General features: G+C 37.6%; 1 protein-coding gene across 1 annotated transcript in view; it reads left to right on the plus strand.

Annotated features, from left to right (window-relative positions):
• ULK2 (unc-51 like autophagy activating kinase 2) overlaps window positions 1–17,678 on the plus strand; it is an 82,895-nt gene that overhangs the window by 57,783 nt on the left and 7,434 nt on the right. Inside the window, exons 15-22 of the mRNA XM_037494849.2 lie at window positions 162–299; window positions 4,945–5,090; window positions 6,896–6,976; window positions 8,777–9,063; window positions 10,441–10,628; window positions 11,040–11,140; window positions 14,598–14,747; window positions 15,972–16,180. Coding sequence (XP_037350746.1) covers window positions 162–299; window positions 4,945–5,090; window positions 6,896–6,976; window positions 8,777–9,063; window positions 10,441–10,628; window positions 11,040–11,140; window positions 14,598–14,747; window positions 15,972–16,180 — 1,300 coding nt within the window. The remainder of the gene's footprint in view (window positions 1–161; window positions 300–4,944; window positions 5,091–6,895; window positions 6,977–8,776; window positions 9,064–10,440; window positions 10,629–11,039; window positions 11,141–14,597; window positions 14,748–15,971; window positions 16,181–17,678) is intronic.

Consider the following 17,678-nt stretch of genomic DNA (forward strand, 5'->3'; position numbering starts at 1 on the left):
AGAGTAACTAAACTAAGGGTCAAATAAAGACAAACTTATTCATGTACAACAGTGTTCATTTAGCTTCTAGAATTTTCTCTAAATATCCACAGTGGGTCAAAAGAGAGAAAAACGGTCTTACTGGTATATTTCTTTCCTTTTTTAATAAATTATGGTTGCAGGCAGTGTCAGCCTACCGTGTCACCTTACAGTGAAACAGCACCGATTCCAGTTCCCACTCAGATAAGGAATTATCAGCGCATAGAGCAGAATCTTACTTCTACTGCCAGCTCTGGCACAAATCCACATGGTTCTCCAAGGTAAACTGTTCTTTTTTTTTTCCCCTTTATTAAATCTTTTCCTTTAAAAATTTTGTTAATGTTTCCTTTAAAAATTTTTGTTAATGTAGACTGCTTACATGTGTATATGATAGAACTGTACACAACTCAATAATAAAAACAAATTGTGTATTGTAGTTAAAAGACAGTAAGGTTGGCAGGATGACATAATATGATATGTACATTTTTGTCCACAAATATAATTATTTTTTAAGAATTGAGGAAAAACTTGTTAAAAGAGGAAATCCCACCAGTACAACAAATCTGTTGTTTACATAAAGGTCTTCCCTACTTATGATGGGGCTATGTCCAATAAATGCATTGCTAAATTGAAAGTATTCTAAGTTAAAAATTACGTTTAATACACCTGACTTAGCCTAGCTTATGTTAAACATGTTTAGAACAATTACATTAGTCTATAGTTGGACAAAATCTTTAAACACAAAGCCTATTTTATAGTGAAGTCTGTACTATCTCATGTAATATTTGAGTATTATACTGAAAGTGAAGCAGAATGGTGGTATGAGTACTGACCATTAACTGAAAGCACACTGGGCCTGCAGAATGTTTGAAGCATTGAACTAAAATTAGTTGTTACATGATGGGGATGCTATAGCAACAAGGGTCATCAATTTCTCTTTTTTGATCCGGCTGGAGAATACTTGGCAGAAAATTATTTATCCTCGTGAGCGCCTGGCCAACTGAGAGATGCAGTTCTCTGCAATGCCCAGCAATACAAGAGGTTTATCATACTATATATCATTAGCCCAGAAAAGTTCAAAATTCAAAGTACAGTTTCTGTGGAATGCATGTGTCTTTTGTACCATTGGAAAGTTGAAAAATCATTAAGTTGAATCCTAAGACCTCACTAAGGTAGTAAAGGTTTAAGCCCACAAAGACAAGTAAAGTAGGAATAAATTCCTATTTTAGGGTAAGAAATTTCAGTAAGTTTCTGGAAAACAAAAAGAGGATGGAAAGAGGGATGCCTGCCATAGGAGGACCACGTATAAGTGTGCAGACAGTCAGAGCTTTGGCAAAAGGAGAGTCACTTTGCCCCACAGTACCTCTGAGAGACCTAAAATCTCACAGAATGCAGGTACAGTGAAGGGATAGAAATGAGACATAAGGGCAAAAACAGAAAAACTGAGTCTGGTGGAAATAGCAAGAAATAAAAAGAAAACTAATTTTAAAAAATGAGTGCCCTGAGAGATTGCTTCCATATAAGAACAAAATACTATATAAAACAATAAAGAGGGTCTCCCTGGTGGCGCAGGGCATTGGGATGTGGCCTTTGAGGCTGTCTGCAGCCACTGCAGCATGAGTTCGATCCCAGGCCAGGGAGCTGCCCACATGGCGCAGCAGACCTCTCCTGTCTCGCCCGCTGCTCCCCTCAGCAGTATATTTCAGTGGATCGCTTGTTCTGTTCCCTACTCTGTCTCTGGTGAATCCTTTCACTCCCCCCATATGTCTGGCCTGCGCTCCAGCTCTTGTATGCATAAATGAATAAATCTTTTAAAAAAAATCTTTAAAACAATAAAAAAAACTCTATTGGGTATTGCAAAATCTAATAACAGAAATAAATAAAAAATAAATGTTGGGGGCCACCCCTGGTGGTGCAGGTGGTTGAGCGCCACACTGAAGCTGTCCATAGCCTCTGCAGTGCTGGTTTGTTCCCAGCCAGCAGGTGAGGGTCCCACATGGCGAGGCAGACCTCACCTGTCACACCCGCTGCTCCCCTCAGCAGTGTATTTCGTCAGTCTGCCTGTTCTGTTCCCTGCTCTGTCTCTGGTGAATTCTCTCACCCTCCCGCGATTCTGGCCTATACCCCAGTTCTTGTATAAATAAATAAATAAATCTTTTTTAAAAAAATGTTGGAAGACAAAGTTCAGAAAATATCTAAAATAGGTGAATCAAAGAAGATGGCAAATAAGAACAAAAAATGTTTTTCAAGGATTAATTAATACAGACATTCCAGAAAGAAAAGTAAGATGGGGCAGCTCTTTCTGCCCGCTTGTGTTTATGCAATTGTCCTTTATTCTTCTTCCCCCTTTTTTTTTCTTCTCCCCCTTATTTATAATAAATCTGCCCTTTTTTATTTAAAAAAGAAAGAAAAAAAAATCAAGATGGTGAGTAAGGAAATTTCCATGAAATAATCAAGAAAAATTTTTTCATAATTGGAGGACATAGATTTTGTTTTAAAGGACTATTAAATGAATAGTTCAATGAAGGGAAAACATTGAGCAAACTTCTATGAAGGGTATGTTAGCAATATCTGTCAAAATTATTTTTTAATCTGTCAACATCATTAATGCATAAGTCTTTTGACCCAGAACTTAAAACTTCTGATAACTTATTCTATAACTCTATTGTCCACGTCTCTGTATAAAGTTAAATTTATGCAAAGTTGTTAACTTCTGTAATAGAAAAGGATGAGAAATAAACCAAGTCCCCACCAGAAAGGGACTGGTTTGTTACAGTCCATTTACGACAATGAAGGACCTTCCAAGAAAAGTAAGGAGACTCTTTATGTACTAAGGTACAAAAATTTCCAGGGTATATTATAAAATGAAAAGAGCAACTGTGTTTACCAATAGTTCTCAGAGTGTGGTCTGTGGCCCCCTTTTAGAGGTTCCATGGGATCACAAGTATTTTTTTTAAATAAATTTTATTTTTATATTCCCCATACGATTGCAACCCCCTTATTTTGACCCCAATCCCTCCCCTCCCCGCCCCCTACCTCCCATAGAGTGTCTTGGTTCATAGTTTTTTGTTGATTTTGATTTTCACTTTCTTATAGTTACTCATTTTCCTGGTCCCTTATTTAAGTTTTCTAGATTCCTGCTATAAGTGAGACCATCCGGTATTTTTCTTTTTCTTTCTGGCTTATTTCGCTGAACATGGGGATCACAAGTATTTTTATAATACTATGAGGTTGATTGCTTTTTTCCCACTGTGTTGACATATGCACTGATGATGCAAAAGCAATAATGGGAAAACTGCTTGTGCTTAGTATGCATTAAGGTAGTGTAAACTATTGTTAGTCTTGTATTATTTAGTACTTTACATTTTCAGTACAAAGGAATGCTCTTGATGAAGCAGTAAAAATTATGTCTCTTTGAAAAGCTCTACCTTGAGTTTCGGAATGTGTGTAACTATGTTTGAGTATGCCAGCCATTTTGTCAAAAATTGAATCAGTCTGTCACTTCATAGAAAACAAATGATGGTATCCATAAAATTTGGGCTCTAGAGCAAATTTTAGAATTTTAGTAGACTTTTTACTATTGTGATCTTCACAGCTTATGTGTGCCTTGACAGGCACTTCTGCTAAAATTGGTGTGATATTTGGTATGAATGTGACTTTTGATAGTGTGTAATGTGTCAACATTTGGGAAGTCTGCATAGCTCAGTCAGCCAGCATTTCCTGAATGACCAAATGGTAAAAAGGTTATGCATAAAGAAAAGACCCATTTCAAATATAAAATATATGCAAAAAATGGATTTGAATATAATAACAGGGTACAAAATTCATTAATATAGTTTTAGAATCAAACTAATCTTTTGAAAAGACCAGTGCTAAGTTTTGGTGTAGTTTCAAAAAAGGGTATTACAGGTGTAACTGAAAGACTACCAACATATTCCTGCCTTTTCCAGTTATAAATCTGTGTAAAGCTAAATTTTCTTCATATACTTCACCCAAAATAGCATGTAATAGATTCAATAGAGAAACAATTATGAGAATTCAGCTGCTACCTATTAAGCCAGACATTAGAGATTTGCAAATATATAAAATAATGTCATTCTGCTCACGAATATATTTTGTTTTCGAAGGTAGGCTCCTCATAATCTTATGTTACATATTAAAATGCATTTATTTATTTTTAAAGATTTATTTATTTATACAAGCACTGGGGTATAGGCCAGAGGTGTGGGAGGGTGAGCGAATTCACCAGAGACAGAGCAGGGAGCAGAACAGGCAGAAGGACCAAAGTATACTTCTGAGGGGAGCAGCAGGCGAGACAGGAGAGGTCTGCCTCCCCCTGTGGGAATCTCCCTGGCAGGCCTGGAATCAAACTGGCGCTGCAGAGGCGACAGACAGCTTCACAGAGCTGCACTCAACTTGCTACACCACCGGGGAGGCCCTTAAAATTTATTTTTAATGAATTTTTTAAACTCTCAATTTTAACTTCTAATATAGTAAATATCAATGGATATAAATTGCATAAACAACTCTCTCTCTCTCTGGGATCTTCAATAATTTAAGAACATAAAGGAGATCTAAGACCACAAAGGTTGAAAATGGTTGGTTTGGTGTATATGACCCTTAGTCTTAAAACAAATGGAAAATAAAACAGTTCATTGAGTTTACTTGTATATGAATTAAAGAACTCTAGAAGAACATACTAGAAACTAAAAACAGCGAAAACCTTTTGAGTAGTACTGAGAAAGTTTGGGATTAGGCACAGTGGGAGACTATAATTTTATGCTTTTTATATTGGTTCCTAATGATTATGTTACATATTTTAAAAAAAATCTTCTTCAGGGTATATTGTTGGGAAGTTTCACAGAAAAAGAAATATAGTGTTCTGGAATCTACCAGAGAGGGAATAATTTTATTTTATTTTTTCAGATCTGCAGTAGTGCGAAGGTCTAATACCAGCCCTATGGGCTTCCTCCGGCTGGGCTCCTGCTCTCCAGCACCAGCAGACACAGTTCAGACGGTTGGACGAAGACTCTCTACTGGGTCTTCCAGGCCTTATTCACCTTCCCCTTTGGGTAATGAGAGTTTAAAGTAGTTGTTTTCAACCTTTTTTTCCTATGACTATTGTGACATGATGCTCTTTAGAAGCGTTGGTTCACTGTGGCAGTGAGTCTCAAATGATTGGGAGTCGTATCCCTCCCTCCAACTTCCTCTTGAGAATCTCTGTATAAACCTATTAGGCCTTCTCTTAGAAATACAATAATATAAATGGATCTTATGAATAAAAAAGATTTCCATAGATTTGTACTTTAAGCACAAAGTCAGAAAGCCTAGATTGAAGTACGTACATAAGCAGGCTGGAAGACTGTCATGAATGTAACCCAATGCCTGTTATATACACTATTATCTTTAGCCTTTATAAATTTGAGTGATCCAGGAGGAATGTGGTAGCAGCTTCATTATAGATCTTCTGACCTTTCCTGGAAACCGTATACCACAACAATGAGAATGTAAACACAAACAAACCAAAGCAAACAATGAACCAACAGCCACACCAAAACCTCAACCAAACAGAAATAAATCCCAAACTACATTTCTAGTGAAACTAAGAGCAAAAATGTTTCAACCTCATTGTATGTAAGAGAGACCAGATGACTGCAATTAAATAATCTATGAGAGCACTGAAGTGGTTGGGAGAATAGGTGGTGCGAGAGCAGGCCTAGTGGTGGCAGATCTCTAGGCCAAATAGTGGCAGATCTCAAAAATTACTCAAAAAGTAGATATATTTACTTATAAAAGGACAGTGCCCCCACCCTCAGTCAGAACTGCTGGAGTAGGATTTAGGATGGGCGGGAAATCTCAGAAAGAAGCAAAGCTAGAACATTTGAAATGGTACCCAGGACTCCTGATTAAAAAAGCAAAAACAAAATGATGTTTCATTAAGAAAAAGTTTATATCACCTCATCACTTGTTGCTGTGGACTGTGTGTGTGTGTGTGTGTGTGTGTGTGTGTGTGTGTTTTGCAATGGTTTTGCAACTGTTTAGCTCAAATGAAATCATGGTCATCCCTCATTCTTGGAGCAGTGCCCAAGGTGCACTCCATGTTCTCCAAACACAAGTGCCAAACCTCACCCTGGCATTCAAGCAAGCTAATCCTTGTCTATTTAAACCCCCTAAAGCCTTTGCCAACTCTCCCGCTTCTTGGTTTTGATTCTCAAGTGGGGTAGGTATAAAAAAGGTAGATGCACAGATATGTAAGAGAGTGATTAGAAAATGCTTGTGATGGGTGAAGGGGAGGAAACAGGATGCCCCTTTCAGAGCACCATACAGGCTTGACTGCCTGTGAGGGAGAAGGGAGGGAAGAATCTCTGACTACAGTGAATTTTAAGGTTTTAGCCAAACTGAAGGAATGTCCCCAAGCACTGAGCTGTCCACATTCTCTGACCTTAAATTAGTCTATGATATGTAGTCATTGACTGATAGCAGTTCTAGGGAGCAGACCACAGCAGGAAGTGGTGGATACAGGGGAACAGCAACTTGGTTCTCATTCATCTATGACCCTGCAGCTTCACAAGTCCTAAATACTTTGTACGAACTCTTTGTACTTCTCTGTCATAGACATACCTGTTACAGGCATTGATTTGTTTATGTGGCTTTATTTCCTAGTGATTTTATTTCAAGGCAAGTTATGTGGTTCTTCTGATCACAGTGTGCCAAGTGCCCAGTACATTGGTCACTCCATAAATGTTAGCTGAACTAAATCTTTTGCTAATTAAAATTAGTAAACTATTATGTACTCTACAGTTGTGCATGTGTTGCCTGTCTCTTATCCTTCACTGATTGTGAATCATTTCTCCTTTCTCCATTTCCCTCTTCATAGTTGGTACCATACCTGAGCAATTTAGTCATTGTTGCTGTGGGCATCCTCAGGGCCATGAATCCAGAAGTAGAAACTCATCAGGTAGGATAAGTATTTGATATATTAATAATTTTAATCCTGTGATAATTGGGTTTGATTTCTGTTTTTCTAGCCTTATCAAAAGGAGAGAATTGATATGAAATATTTTCTCTGTTCTATTTTTCAGAATCTTGATCCAATCTCTTTTAGCATATCATATAGCTAATTGAATGTCTCCTTTTGTGTATATGATTGCTTTATGAAATAAACCTGAGAATTGACTTAGCTCGATTTTGGTCGTTGTCACAGAGACAATGAAAATCAATCTAGAAAATGCAATTTCATTGTTTTAATTAATACTGTTCTTGATAAGAGCTGCTGGTTAGTGTCAGAGAAAAAGGAGATGTTTATTTGCTTTTTTGTATTTGCAATATAGGATTCATCCTTCATATAAGGGATTCATGATGAGAATATATTTGCCTGGAAAAGATGTGTAAATCACACTTTTACAATGCATATTTTATTTCATGTGTATTTGAGGAATTGGTCAGTTAAAGAAATTCTGTTTCTTAAAATCCTGTGTCTAAGTTTAATTTTTCATATTTTATGTTTTCTTAAAAACAAAGCTTAGGGAGCCTCCCTGGTGGCGCAGGCAGTTGAGCGCAGCACTGTGAAGCTGTCTGCAGCCTCTGCAGTGCCGGTTCTATCCCCACTGGCCTCGGAGCAACCCACATGGCGAGCAGACCTCTCCTGTCTTGCCCACTGCTCCCCTCAGCAGTGTATTTTGTCAGTCTGCCTGTTGTGTTCCCCACTCTGTCTCTGGTGAATCCTTTCACCCTCCCGCACATCTGGGCTGGCCTGTACCCGGCTCTTGTATAAATAAAATAAATCTTAAAAAAAAAAAAAAACTAAAGCTTAACTCAGGATTGTAACATTTTACCACTAATGTTACTTATTTGTGTGTAGACATATACATGTATGGGAGAATCCAGGTCTGAAAGATTAAATACCAAATTTAGAATGAGATTAAACCAGGAGGAGTCAGTAGGAAAAACTCTAGTTGGTGTCTGTTTTTGGAAAGACAATGATTAAAGATCACTAAGAAGATTTGTATGTCCTTAAACTTACTGGTGGTAGTTTGACTTGCAAGGAATTCCAAAGAATTCGTAACTGGAGCATAAAGCTTAATGGACCTTAAGTTGGCAACAAGATTTTGGCAGAGGGGGATTTCCTTACTTTTGGCAACCGTTCATGGGATCAAGACCCTATCTCCCAGGCTCTTGATATGGTGTACTCTTATGAGGCCAGAATATCTGCGAACAAGTGTTTTCTTTGTGCAGGATGTGGATACTTTAAGTTTTAAATGATGCTCAATGAAATTTACAAAATACATAAAATACGCATACATAGTTATTTTCAGGTCAAGAGAATAATAACATTGTCTAAATAGTTACATTTAGACAAAAAGAATAATATACCCAACTATGTGTTCGTATAAAGAGCAGAAATCATCTTGTTCAGTATAGGTTTTGTAGTTTTCCATTAACTTTAACCATTACATTTCTCTTTGGTGATAGTAGGATCTTACATTAGTCTGACTTATTTGCAAGCTGCTGATTAAAGCAGTTAATGTACCCATCTTCAGTAACTCCTGCCACCTGAGAATAACAATGATAATATACTTGTCAAGGTTTTGTAAATAATGCCAAAAAATAGTGTCTTGCCAAGTATCAACTTTTGGAATATCTCACAAAAAGGAAGGCATTTATTAGCATTCTCATTTTAAGTTTATCTTCTTAATTCTTAAGTTTTGCCCTGTATTTCTTAACTTTGAGTGAATATTGCCTTCCATTTACTCTGTAGGTTCTCCGGTGCCACAGGCTCCGTCACCACAGTCTCACTTATTGGGTGCTAGACTGCAGAGTGCCCCCACCCTCACTGACATCTACCAGAATAAGCAGAAGCTCAGAAAGCAGCACTCTGACCCTGTGTGTCCATCACATGCTGGGACTGGGTACAGCTACTCACCTCAGCCCAGTCGGCCTGGCAGCCTTGGGACCTCTCCCACCAAGCATCTGGGGTCCTCTCCACGGAGTTCTGACTGGTTCTTTAGAACTCCTCTACCAACAATCATAGGCTCTCCTACTAAGGTGTGTTTATTAAATCATTTTTTAATGTTTTTTGATGTGTTGTGGTTTACAATACTGTTTATGTTTTAGGGGTACACATTCACACCTCTACCAAGTTATCACATGATACCAACCACCAAAGCACCCATAATCTTCCACCATAGCCCATCAAGTCCCTCTTCTCCCTTTCACTCCCTATCCTCACCTTCTGGTGGCCTCAGTCCTATAGTCAGATTTCTATGATTTGTTTGGATTGGTTTTATCCATTCCTTTGTTTTCAATAAAACATTGTGTAGGTTTTATGATTGTTAAGTTAACATTTGTTAAGTGGAACACACAGGGTTCCTAATGTTGGGTTGTAGTTCAACAGTAGACCATAAGAGAAATTAAAATAAAGAAGTGTGTTAAGTCACAGGTCCTGGGAGAAGTATGTAGTACCTAAAGGAAGGTCAAGGCAGAGTGCAGGCAGAGGGACAGACAAAACCTTGGGTGCATGTCTTTACTAGCGTATGTGATTTTTCTTGAACCAAGGCTGGGTTGGTGAATTCAAACCAAAAGAGTGGGATTCTGATATGTTCCTCAGGGATCTTATTTATAGGGTATAGAGAGGGAAGGTCTCTCTTGATCACAAAGTCTGTTGGGGAAGTTATATCAGGGATTTAAATTTGCTTGTTATTCCTTGGTCTTTCATGAAAGGTTAAAGTCAGTTTAAGGTCCCTTCAGGATGCTCAACCAAACTATAACTGGATTGTGAGGCAGCAGTTCCAAGGGTCACTTAGTGAAACTCTCAATAGTAGGTCATGAAATAGTAGTTAAGGGGCCTCGTTGGTGGCGCATGGGGTTAAGGCTCAGCACTGTGAAGCTGTCATCAGCCACTGCAGCACAAGTGTTATCACCGGCCAGGGAGATGACCTGCCAGGGAGGTGACCCACATGGCACAGCAAACCTCTCCTGTCTCACCTGCTGCTCCCCTCATCAGTGTATTTCAGTACATCTGCCTGTTCTGCTCCCCTCTTTGTCTCTGGTGAATCCTCTCACCCCCTTCTTCCCCCACACCCTGTCCTACACCCCAGCTCTTGTATGCATAAATAAATCTTAAAAAAAAATAGTAATTAAGTAGTTTATAGAAAGGATTCCTTATGAGAACAGCTATTGAATATTTGCTATGTGCCATGAGCCACATTAAGCCCTTTACTTGCTGGATGCTTTATATACTTTATTCCAGTAAATCCTAAAAAAGAGGAAATTGAGGCTTAACTAATATGAAGTAGTAAGCAGGAAGAGTAACTATTTGAATCCAGGTCTGAATGACTCCAGAGTTTATGATCCTGATAGGTGTGCCTGACAATTGTGAGTGCTTCATATGTGCTGGTAAATAATTTACATATATTTCTTTAGACCACAGCTCCTTTCAAAATCCCTAAAACGCAAGCGTCTTCCAACCTGCTAGCTTTGGTTACTCGTCATGGGCCTTCTGAAGGGCATTCTAGAGATGGGAGTGACCCACGGGAATGCTCTCATTGTTTCTTAGTACAAGGAAATGAGAGGCAGAAGTCTGAGCAGCAGAACAAGACAGTATTTGGCAGGTAAAAGATTCCATTTCCTTCTAGCCTTAAACATGAAAACTGTAATAGTATATATGTCTCTATTATAAAACAACCAGACCAAACTATTGATAGCTTAGTAGCTTGTTTATGCCATATAGTTAATTACATGAACTGTATACATCTGGAATTTCTAAAAACAGTGGTTGCTGACTGTCACCAAGTAAATACATAGCTCTTCCTGAATTTCCTGAATATTCTATTTCTGTCTTTTGTTTATTTTGGTTATTTGGTTATTGATGTGTAGCACTACCTTGAATTGTTTGGTCCCTATGTTTTGCATACTTTACCCTGACATTCCATTAACCCGGTCACTTGGCTTAAAACTGCCCTTAAATATCTGGATTTTTAAAAAGTACATTTTTCCATTATTAACATCATTTTTTTTTTTAGATCTGTCAGTACTGGGAAGTTATCAGATCAACAAGGAAAAGCACCTTTAGGACATCAATGCAGCACAGATAGTTTAAATACAGAGCGCCCAATGGATATAGGTAAGAAAAATCTGATTTCTTTTTAGGCAGGTTATTATCGTATGCATTAGTATCCTATTGCTGCTGTAACAGATCACTACAAGTTCATTGGCTTAAAACAATACAAATGTGTTATCTTACAGCTCTGCAGTTCAGAAGTTAAAATGGTCAGGCTAAAATCATGGAATTGGCAGGGTTGCATTCCTTTTGGAAGCTCTAAGGAAGAATCCATTTCTTTGTCTTTTCCCGCTTCTGAAGATTGACCTCGTTCCTTCTTTCAGTATGGTTTCCTTTAGTTATTTGAATTTCTTTAAAATTGATGTTTGGAAGTCTTTGTTTGCTAAGTTAGACATTTAAGCCCTCTCAATGGCAGTTTCTATTGCCTGATTCTCTTCATGTGTATGATGACTCTATTGCTTATTTGCATATATCATAATTATTTTTGTTGAAAATTGGACATTTTGTGTAATAACGTTGTGACAATACTAGATGAAAATTCTCCTACCCACTTCCCCTTGGTTTGCCATTTTTGTCTTGTTTAGTCCTGGCCAAACTATTTCAGTGAGTCTGTTTTCCGCAATGTGAAGCCTCTGATGTCATTCCTCAGAGTGTATATACTTGGGCATGCGTACACTCACCACACTCACCTGGGATAACAGTGATTCTAGCACTGTGACTCTTTCTCTGATCTCTCAGGCTAACCACCTCTGTTCATATCCAGCTGGTAGCATTCACTAATTGTCAGCTGATTGCTTTATTGCTTTGACAATAAATGGTTGGGGGAGAAATTGTTCCACAATTTCTTCTAACTAAATTCTGACCCTTTTACAGAAGTAAACTTTGAGGTTAGTCTTCTTTGAGTCTTGTTCTTACTACAGGGATGCTCTTCTTAGCTGTCTCAGGTTCTCTGTTAAATTTTTAGATGATCTATTTGTTCACTTGTTGCTCTCACACTAACAAGTTGTTCTACCAGCCTTAACTTATTTGCTTACCATCAAAATCTTCACTGTTTTGACAGAGCCTTAGGTATAAACTTCTCCATGATCTGTTTCAAATAATGTCAGTTTCCACGGGGTGAACTTCACATTTCTCTGTTCCTGACTTCCCCCATCCCTTAGAGAAATTCTCAGCATAGTTACACTGGAGCTGGGAAAACAGTAGTCCATTTTCTTAGAGTGATGTGACCTGGATTCTAAGTAGGGGTAGAAGCCTCTGGTCCTCTTGGTTTGTCTCTCCTGGCATGGAAACTCTGCCAGACAGGACAGCTGGGTTGAGGGCAATAGACCCTAGTATTTGATTTACTGGCCTAGACCTTCTATATGAAACTTGGTAAGACATAGCCTTTACTGAGATGTAGTAGATATTATTGAATAACTGTGTCTTCATTTCCTGTATGCCTTCAGAACAATTTCCAGAGACTTAAAGCGTTTTTTTTTTTAAATTATTTTGATCAGTTCTGGTTGTTCAGAACATATCTGTAATACTCCTTACATATCACCTTTTTTGTGTTGTTTTTACCAGAAGTCATTAGGTCACTAGAAGTTGAGACAATTTTTGAAAAACAGCTTGCATGACTGACCACATTACATCTCATTCCTTTTTACAAATAAACTTAAATTTTATAGAGCTTATAAGTCCTACATGAATATGTGTTACAATTTAAGTTACATGTTAAGGGGATGCTATCAGATTTTTTCCTTATACTTAGGCATATAATGCATCTTTGATAATTTTTATTCTTTTCTTGCTTTCTTCCACATGAACTTTATTATCATCATTTGGAATTACAAATTTCTTTCTATCTCTGTTTCTTCTCTTTCAATTTCTCTTTCTGTGAAGTTTGCAGTTTCTGAAAATAAAAACCGTTGACCGTAGGAAAAATGTAAGACCTTAGGAAAGAAATATGATCATTGATTCAAACTATGCCTATGAACATCTTTACTTTTTATGCCTACTAAAATAGAATCAAGATATTATGATAAATACAGGCCTCCCAGGTGGCACAAGGGGTTAAGCACAGCACTGTGAAGCTATCCAAAGCTTCTGCAGCACGAGTTCGATCCCTGGCCAGCCATGGTGCTACCCCCATGGAGCAGCAGACCTCTCCTGTCTCGCCATGCTCCCCTCAGCAGTGTATTTCAGTTAGTCTGCCTGTTCTGTTCCCCACTCTGTCTCTGGTGAATCCTCTCACCCCCAGCACCTCTGGTCTGTATCCCAGTTCTTGTATGCATAAATAAATAAATCTCTTTTAAAAAAAGCTATAAATGAAAAGTGAAAGGACTTCTTTAAAAGAAAAAGGTATTATGATAAATAAATAGAATATCATGTCATTTTATACATCTTGTATAATGATAGGTAATTAATTTCCTCTGTCTTCTTGCTCCTAAGATTTTTGTCTTGTTTCCTATTTGTTTAATATTTTTATTTTTCAGATTTTTTTATTTTTTTACTTTAATATTTATCATTTTTTAAATTTTTTTAGACAATATTTCCTATTTTTTAAAAAGATTTATTTGTTTATGCATAAAAGCACTGGGGTACAGGCCAGAGGTGGGGGGGGGCGGGTGAGAGGAGTCACCAGAGACAAAGTGGGGAGCAGAACAGGCAGATGTACTGAAATACACTGCTGAGGGGAACAGCGGGTGAGTCAGGGGAGGTCTGCTGCGCCATGTGGGTTGCTCCCTGGCCGGCTGGGGGATCAAACTTGTGCTGCAGTGGCTGTAGACAGCTTCGTAGGTTGCATCTTAACCCCTTGCGCCACCAGGGAGGCCCTTGTTTCCTGTTAATTCAGTGCTTTGAGTTGTTGTGCTCAGTTGTAGATAAGATGGACATTTAGAGGCAGGTTTTTTTTTTTTTTTTTTTTTTTGTATCTGGCTCTGTAGCTCTTCTTTCAAATTTATAATTTGTATTGTTAATTCCTAGTTCCATTCTTTGGTCTCAGAAATGTAATGTTTTTCAGATGCTTGAGTGTGAAAAAACTTTGGACAACTGTTATCAATGCTACTTGGGTTGGTAATTTAGCCCAAGATAAGCCCATCAATCCCTTTGATGCCTGTCTCACATCCTTTCTTCCTAATAGATAGAAGTATGAGATCCTTAGGCATATGTACTCTGGTACAGTGTTCTCTATCTTTCTAAAACTGTTGCTTTGGAAACTCCTAAACTCCCTTCAGCTTTACCTCACATTTTTATTCCCAGTTCTTGGTTTCCACTTTTTCAAATTATCCTCAACAGGTGTTAACTACAGTTGAAATATACAGAAGTAACTTTGAGTACTAGACTTCGGTGGCAGGAGGAGTCATACCTGTGAAGAGATTACTATAAAATATTTTAGTGGAGCTCCGTATTGAATTCTCTGACCTTAAGAGTAATGAATATTTATTATAAACATAAAATTATGTAAAATCTCCCTATAATCGCACTCCCAGATATAAACACTATCAAAATAGTATAACGTTTTGTAAACTTTTGATTTTAGCCCCTGTAGCAACCTGTGGTGTTGTACTGGCACCTCCTATAGGAACAGCAGCAAGTTCCAGAGCTGTCCTGTTCACTGTAGGATCTCCTCCACACAGTGCCGCAGCCCCCACTTGTACCCACATGGTCCTTCGAGCAAGAACAACCTCAGGTGAGGAATGTTTGTTTTACTACAGTCTTTGCTAGTACATTGAGTATAGTATTCTGATAATGACCTAATAGTGTAATTTAGACAAGGTACTTAGCTCTCTGTGCTTTAGTTTCTTTACCAGTGAAATGGAGAAAACTATTTTCTTTAAAGGGTTATGAGGTGTAAATGAGACAGTATTTGTGAAAAAAGCTTTATAAAATTGCTATAGCATTGTAATATAAATGACTTCTCCATAATGGAGTAGCTATGTATATATTAGCTTATGTTGAAAGTTGATTTTAGTACATCAATAAATATTTTGGATATGATAGGTTGTTGTTTTTTTAGAGACCTATATATAACTATTTTTTGTACTTTGGGTCACAGCTTTGCACTTAATTTTGTATACATTTAGACAGGCTAGTAGATTTGTTTCATCATCCATACTCTATAAATAGGTTATTAATACCAAAAATTAAAGTATTTAGATTGGATTTGAAATTTGACATTATCCTATGTATTGAAACTTCTGTTTTTTAGTTCACTCATGCTAAATAAGTCACTAATCAAGATATTAGTAGTTAAATAAGCAAAGGATATAAATAAATAATGAAAGGGGAATTAGAACTAATAACTTGGTGGTGTTCTTTAGTCAACTGTTTTTTATTTGGACTGAGATAGCAATGAGCACTAATAGATATAAGTGATTGCTTTAAAATCATCACTTTACAATAATCTTGGTTTTAAGGTTATTAAACGTGTTAAATAACAAATAAGAAGATACCATTTTAAGAAAGTAATATTTTACTCCTACTAAGCAAACATTAAATGTATATGTAATGCCTAGTGTTTTTGCAGTTTACTCACATCTGCTTTAAAAAGCAGTGTGGCAATTTTTACAAAGAACTAGAAATGTTTATAATGCATTACTGTTTATAATGCTGCTGTGGTATATTTAACCCAAAGAAATCAGTTGAAAAGAGGAAAAACTGGATTTGATTAGAGTGTTATTTGTAATTTTTTTTTAAATCAAATACTATGGAACAGCAAGGAGAAATATATATGTTTGCTGAAAACAAAATAGTCTAAAATTAGCTATGGTGACATCTATAAGGTACATGTACAGACAAGGAATAAAGGTGAACGTGGAAAACCTTTCCCTTATTCCTTCAATGGTAGGAGTGAGTGTGTGTCCCTAACTCTGAACTCAGTTTAGACACTGTCATGTGTCCTGTTTCCTTGCAGTGGGCTCCAGCAGCTCCGGAGGCTCCCTGTGCTCTGCAAGTGGCCGTGTGTGTGTGGGCTCCCCTCCTGGGCCAGGTTTGGGGTCTTCACCTCCAGGAGCAGAGGCAGCTCCTAGCCTGAGATACATGCCTTATGGTGCTTCCCCTCCCAGCCTAGAGGGGCTTATCACCTTTGAAGCCCCTGAACTGCCGGAGGAGACACTGATGGAGGTAGAAAAGAGACTGTTGTGACATGTCAATGAAATGTTGATACCATACAAAATACTACTGAAAGTTCTGAAGTTTTTTCTTCTATATAACTTTTTCTTTTGTAGTTGAAATAAATGCTGATATATTTTCAGAAAATTATTGACAATGACATTCATAACAAGCATTGGTTCATAAGAGATGATATTCGGGGTCTCCCTGGTGGTACAAAGGGTTAAGTCTCAGAACTGTAAGGCTGTCAAAAGCCACTGCAGCAGGGAGCTAACCCACATGGTGCAGCAGACCACTCCTGTCTGCTGCTTCCCGCAGTATATTTCAGTCGGATCTGCCTGTTCTGCCCCACTGTGTCTCTTGTGAATTCTCCCTGCACCTCTAGCTTATACCCTAGCTCTTGTATGCATAAAAAATAAAATAAATCTAAAAAAAATGGCATTCAGATTCTTAATTTTTTTAATCTGGAGTTTATTTACTACTTATAAGACTTTAAAGGTATAATCTTTGTTCTAAAAATATAACTTATTCTCAAAGCTTGCTTTTTTCCATAAGATGAAAATGATATACCTAACCTTAGGTTTGTTAAAAAAAAAAAAAAAAATACTGCCTGCTTTATTAACTAACACTGACCAAAAAAACCCTGCCAAGCTGATGAACATTTGTAGATAATACCATTCCTTCTTGGAGCTAGTTCTACAAGGAAACAAAAATCATAATCTGAAGTATGCCTAGCAAAACTCCAGGACAAGAGAAGTTAATTTTATGATTTAAAAAACTGTGCAAGCTCAATTCTTAGTTCTAAATCTAGGTTAGCAACCAGTGGACTACAGTCCTCAGTTCCTAAGTACAGTGCTAACTTTGCCTGCATTTCAAAGTGATCAGCTCTCCAGACCACTAAAGAACAAACTCCATGTTGGATCTCTAATATTTCTCTTATGTGCTTGAGAACTAAATATTTCACATGAAAGTTATAATATATTGCATGTAAATTTTAGTGAGTTTGCAGTAATTTTACTTTTTTTTTAAAGATTCTATTTTTGTGTAGAGGAACTAGGTTATAGGCCAGAGGGACAGGGGGTTCACAGAGGACTCACCAAAGACAGAGTGTGGAGCAGAGCAGGCTGTTTTACTAAAAACACACTGCTTGGGGGGCAGCGACGAGGCAGGAGAGATCTGCTGCACCATATGTGGGTTAGCTCCCTGACCAGGGATCAGACTCAGACCATTGTGGTGATAGCGCTGAGACTTAACCCCTAGGCTACAAGGGAGGCCCTGCAGTAATAATAGTAGTAATTTTGAAAATGTTTAATCCAATCTGGGTTTGGAAAAAGCAATCTTAAGAGTTTTTTCAACTTTCATCAAATTAGACATAAGCTGTGTTCCAATATGTGTTCCATTGTGGTGGAACATATGTAATTCAATATTCTGTCATAGAACAGAGACTTTCAAATGTTGATTGGGCTATTCTTCTATCTCTAAGAAAACTATTCTTACCCTTTTATAAAAG

Source organism: Talpa occidentalis, unplaced genomic scaffold (genome assembly GCF_014898055.3).
Source record: "Talpa occidentalis isolate TD23 unplaced genomic scaffold, MPIMG_talOcc4v2.1 talOcc4.7, whole genome shotgun sequence".
Taxonomy (NCBI): domain Eukaryota; kingdom Metazoa; phylum Chordata; class Mammalia; order Eulipotyphla; family Talpidae; genus Talpa; species Talpa occidentalis.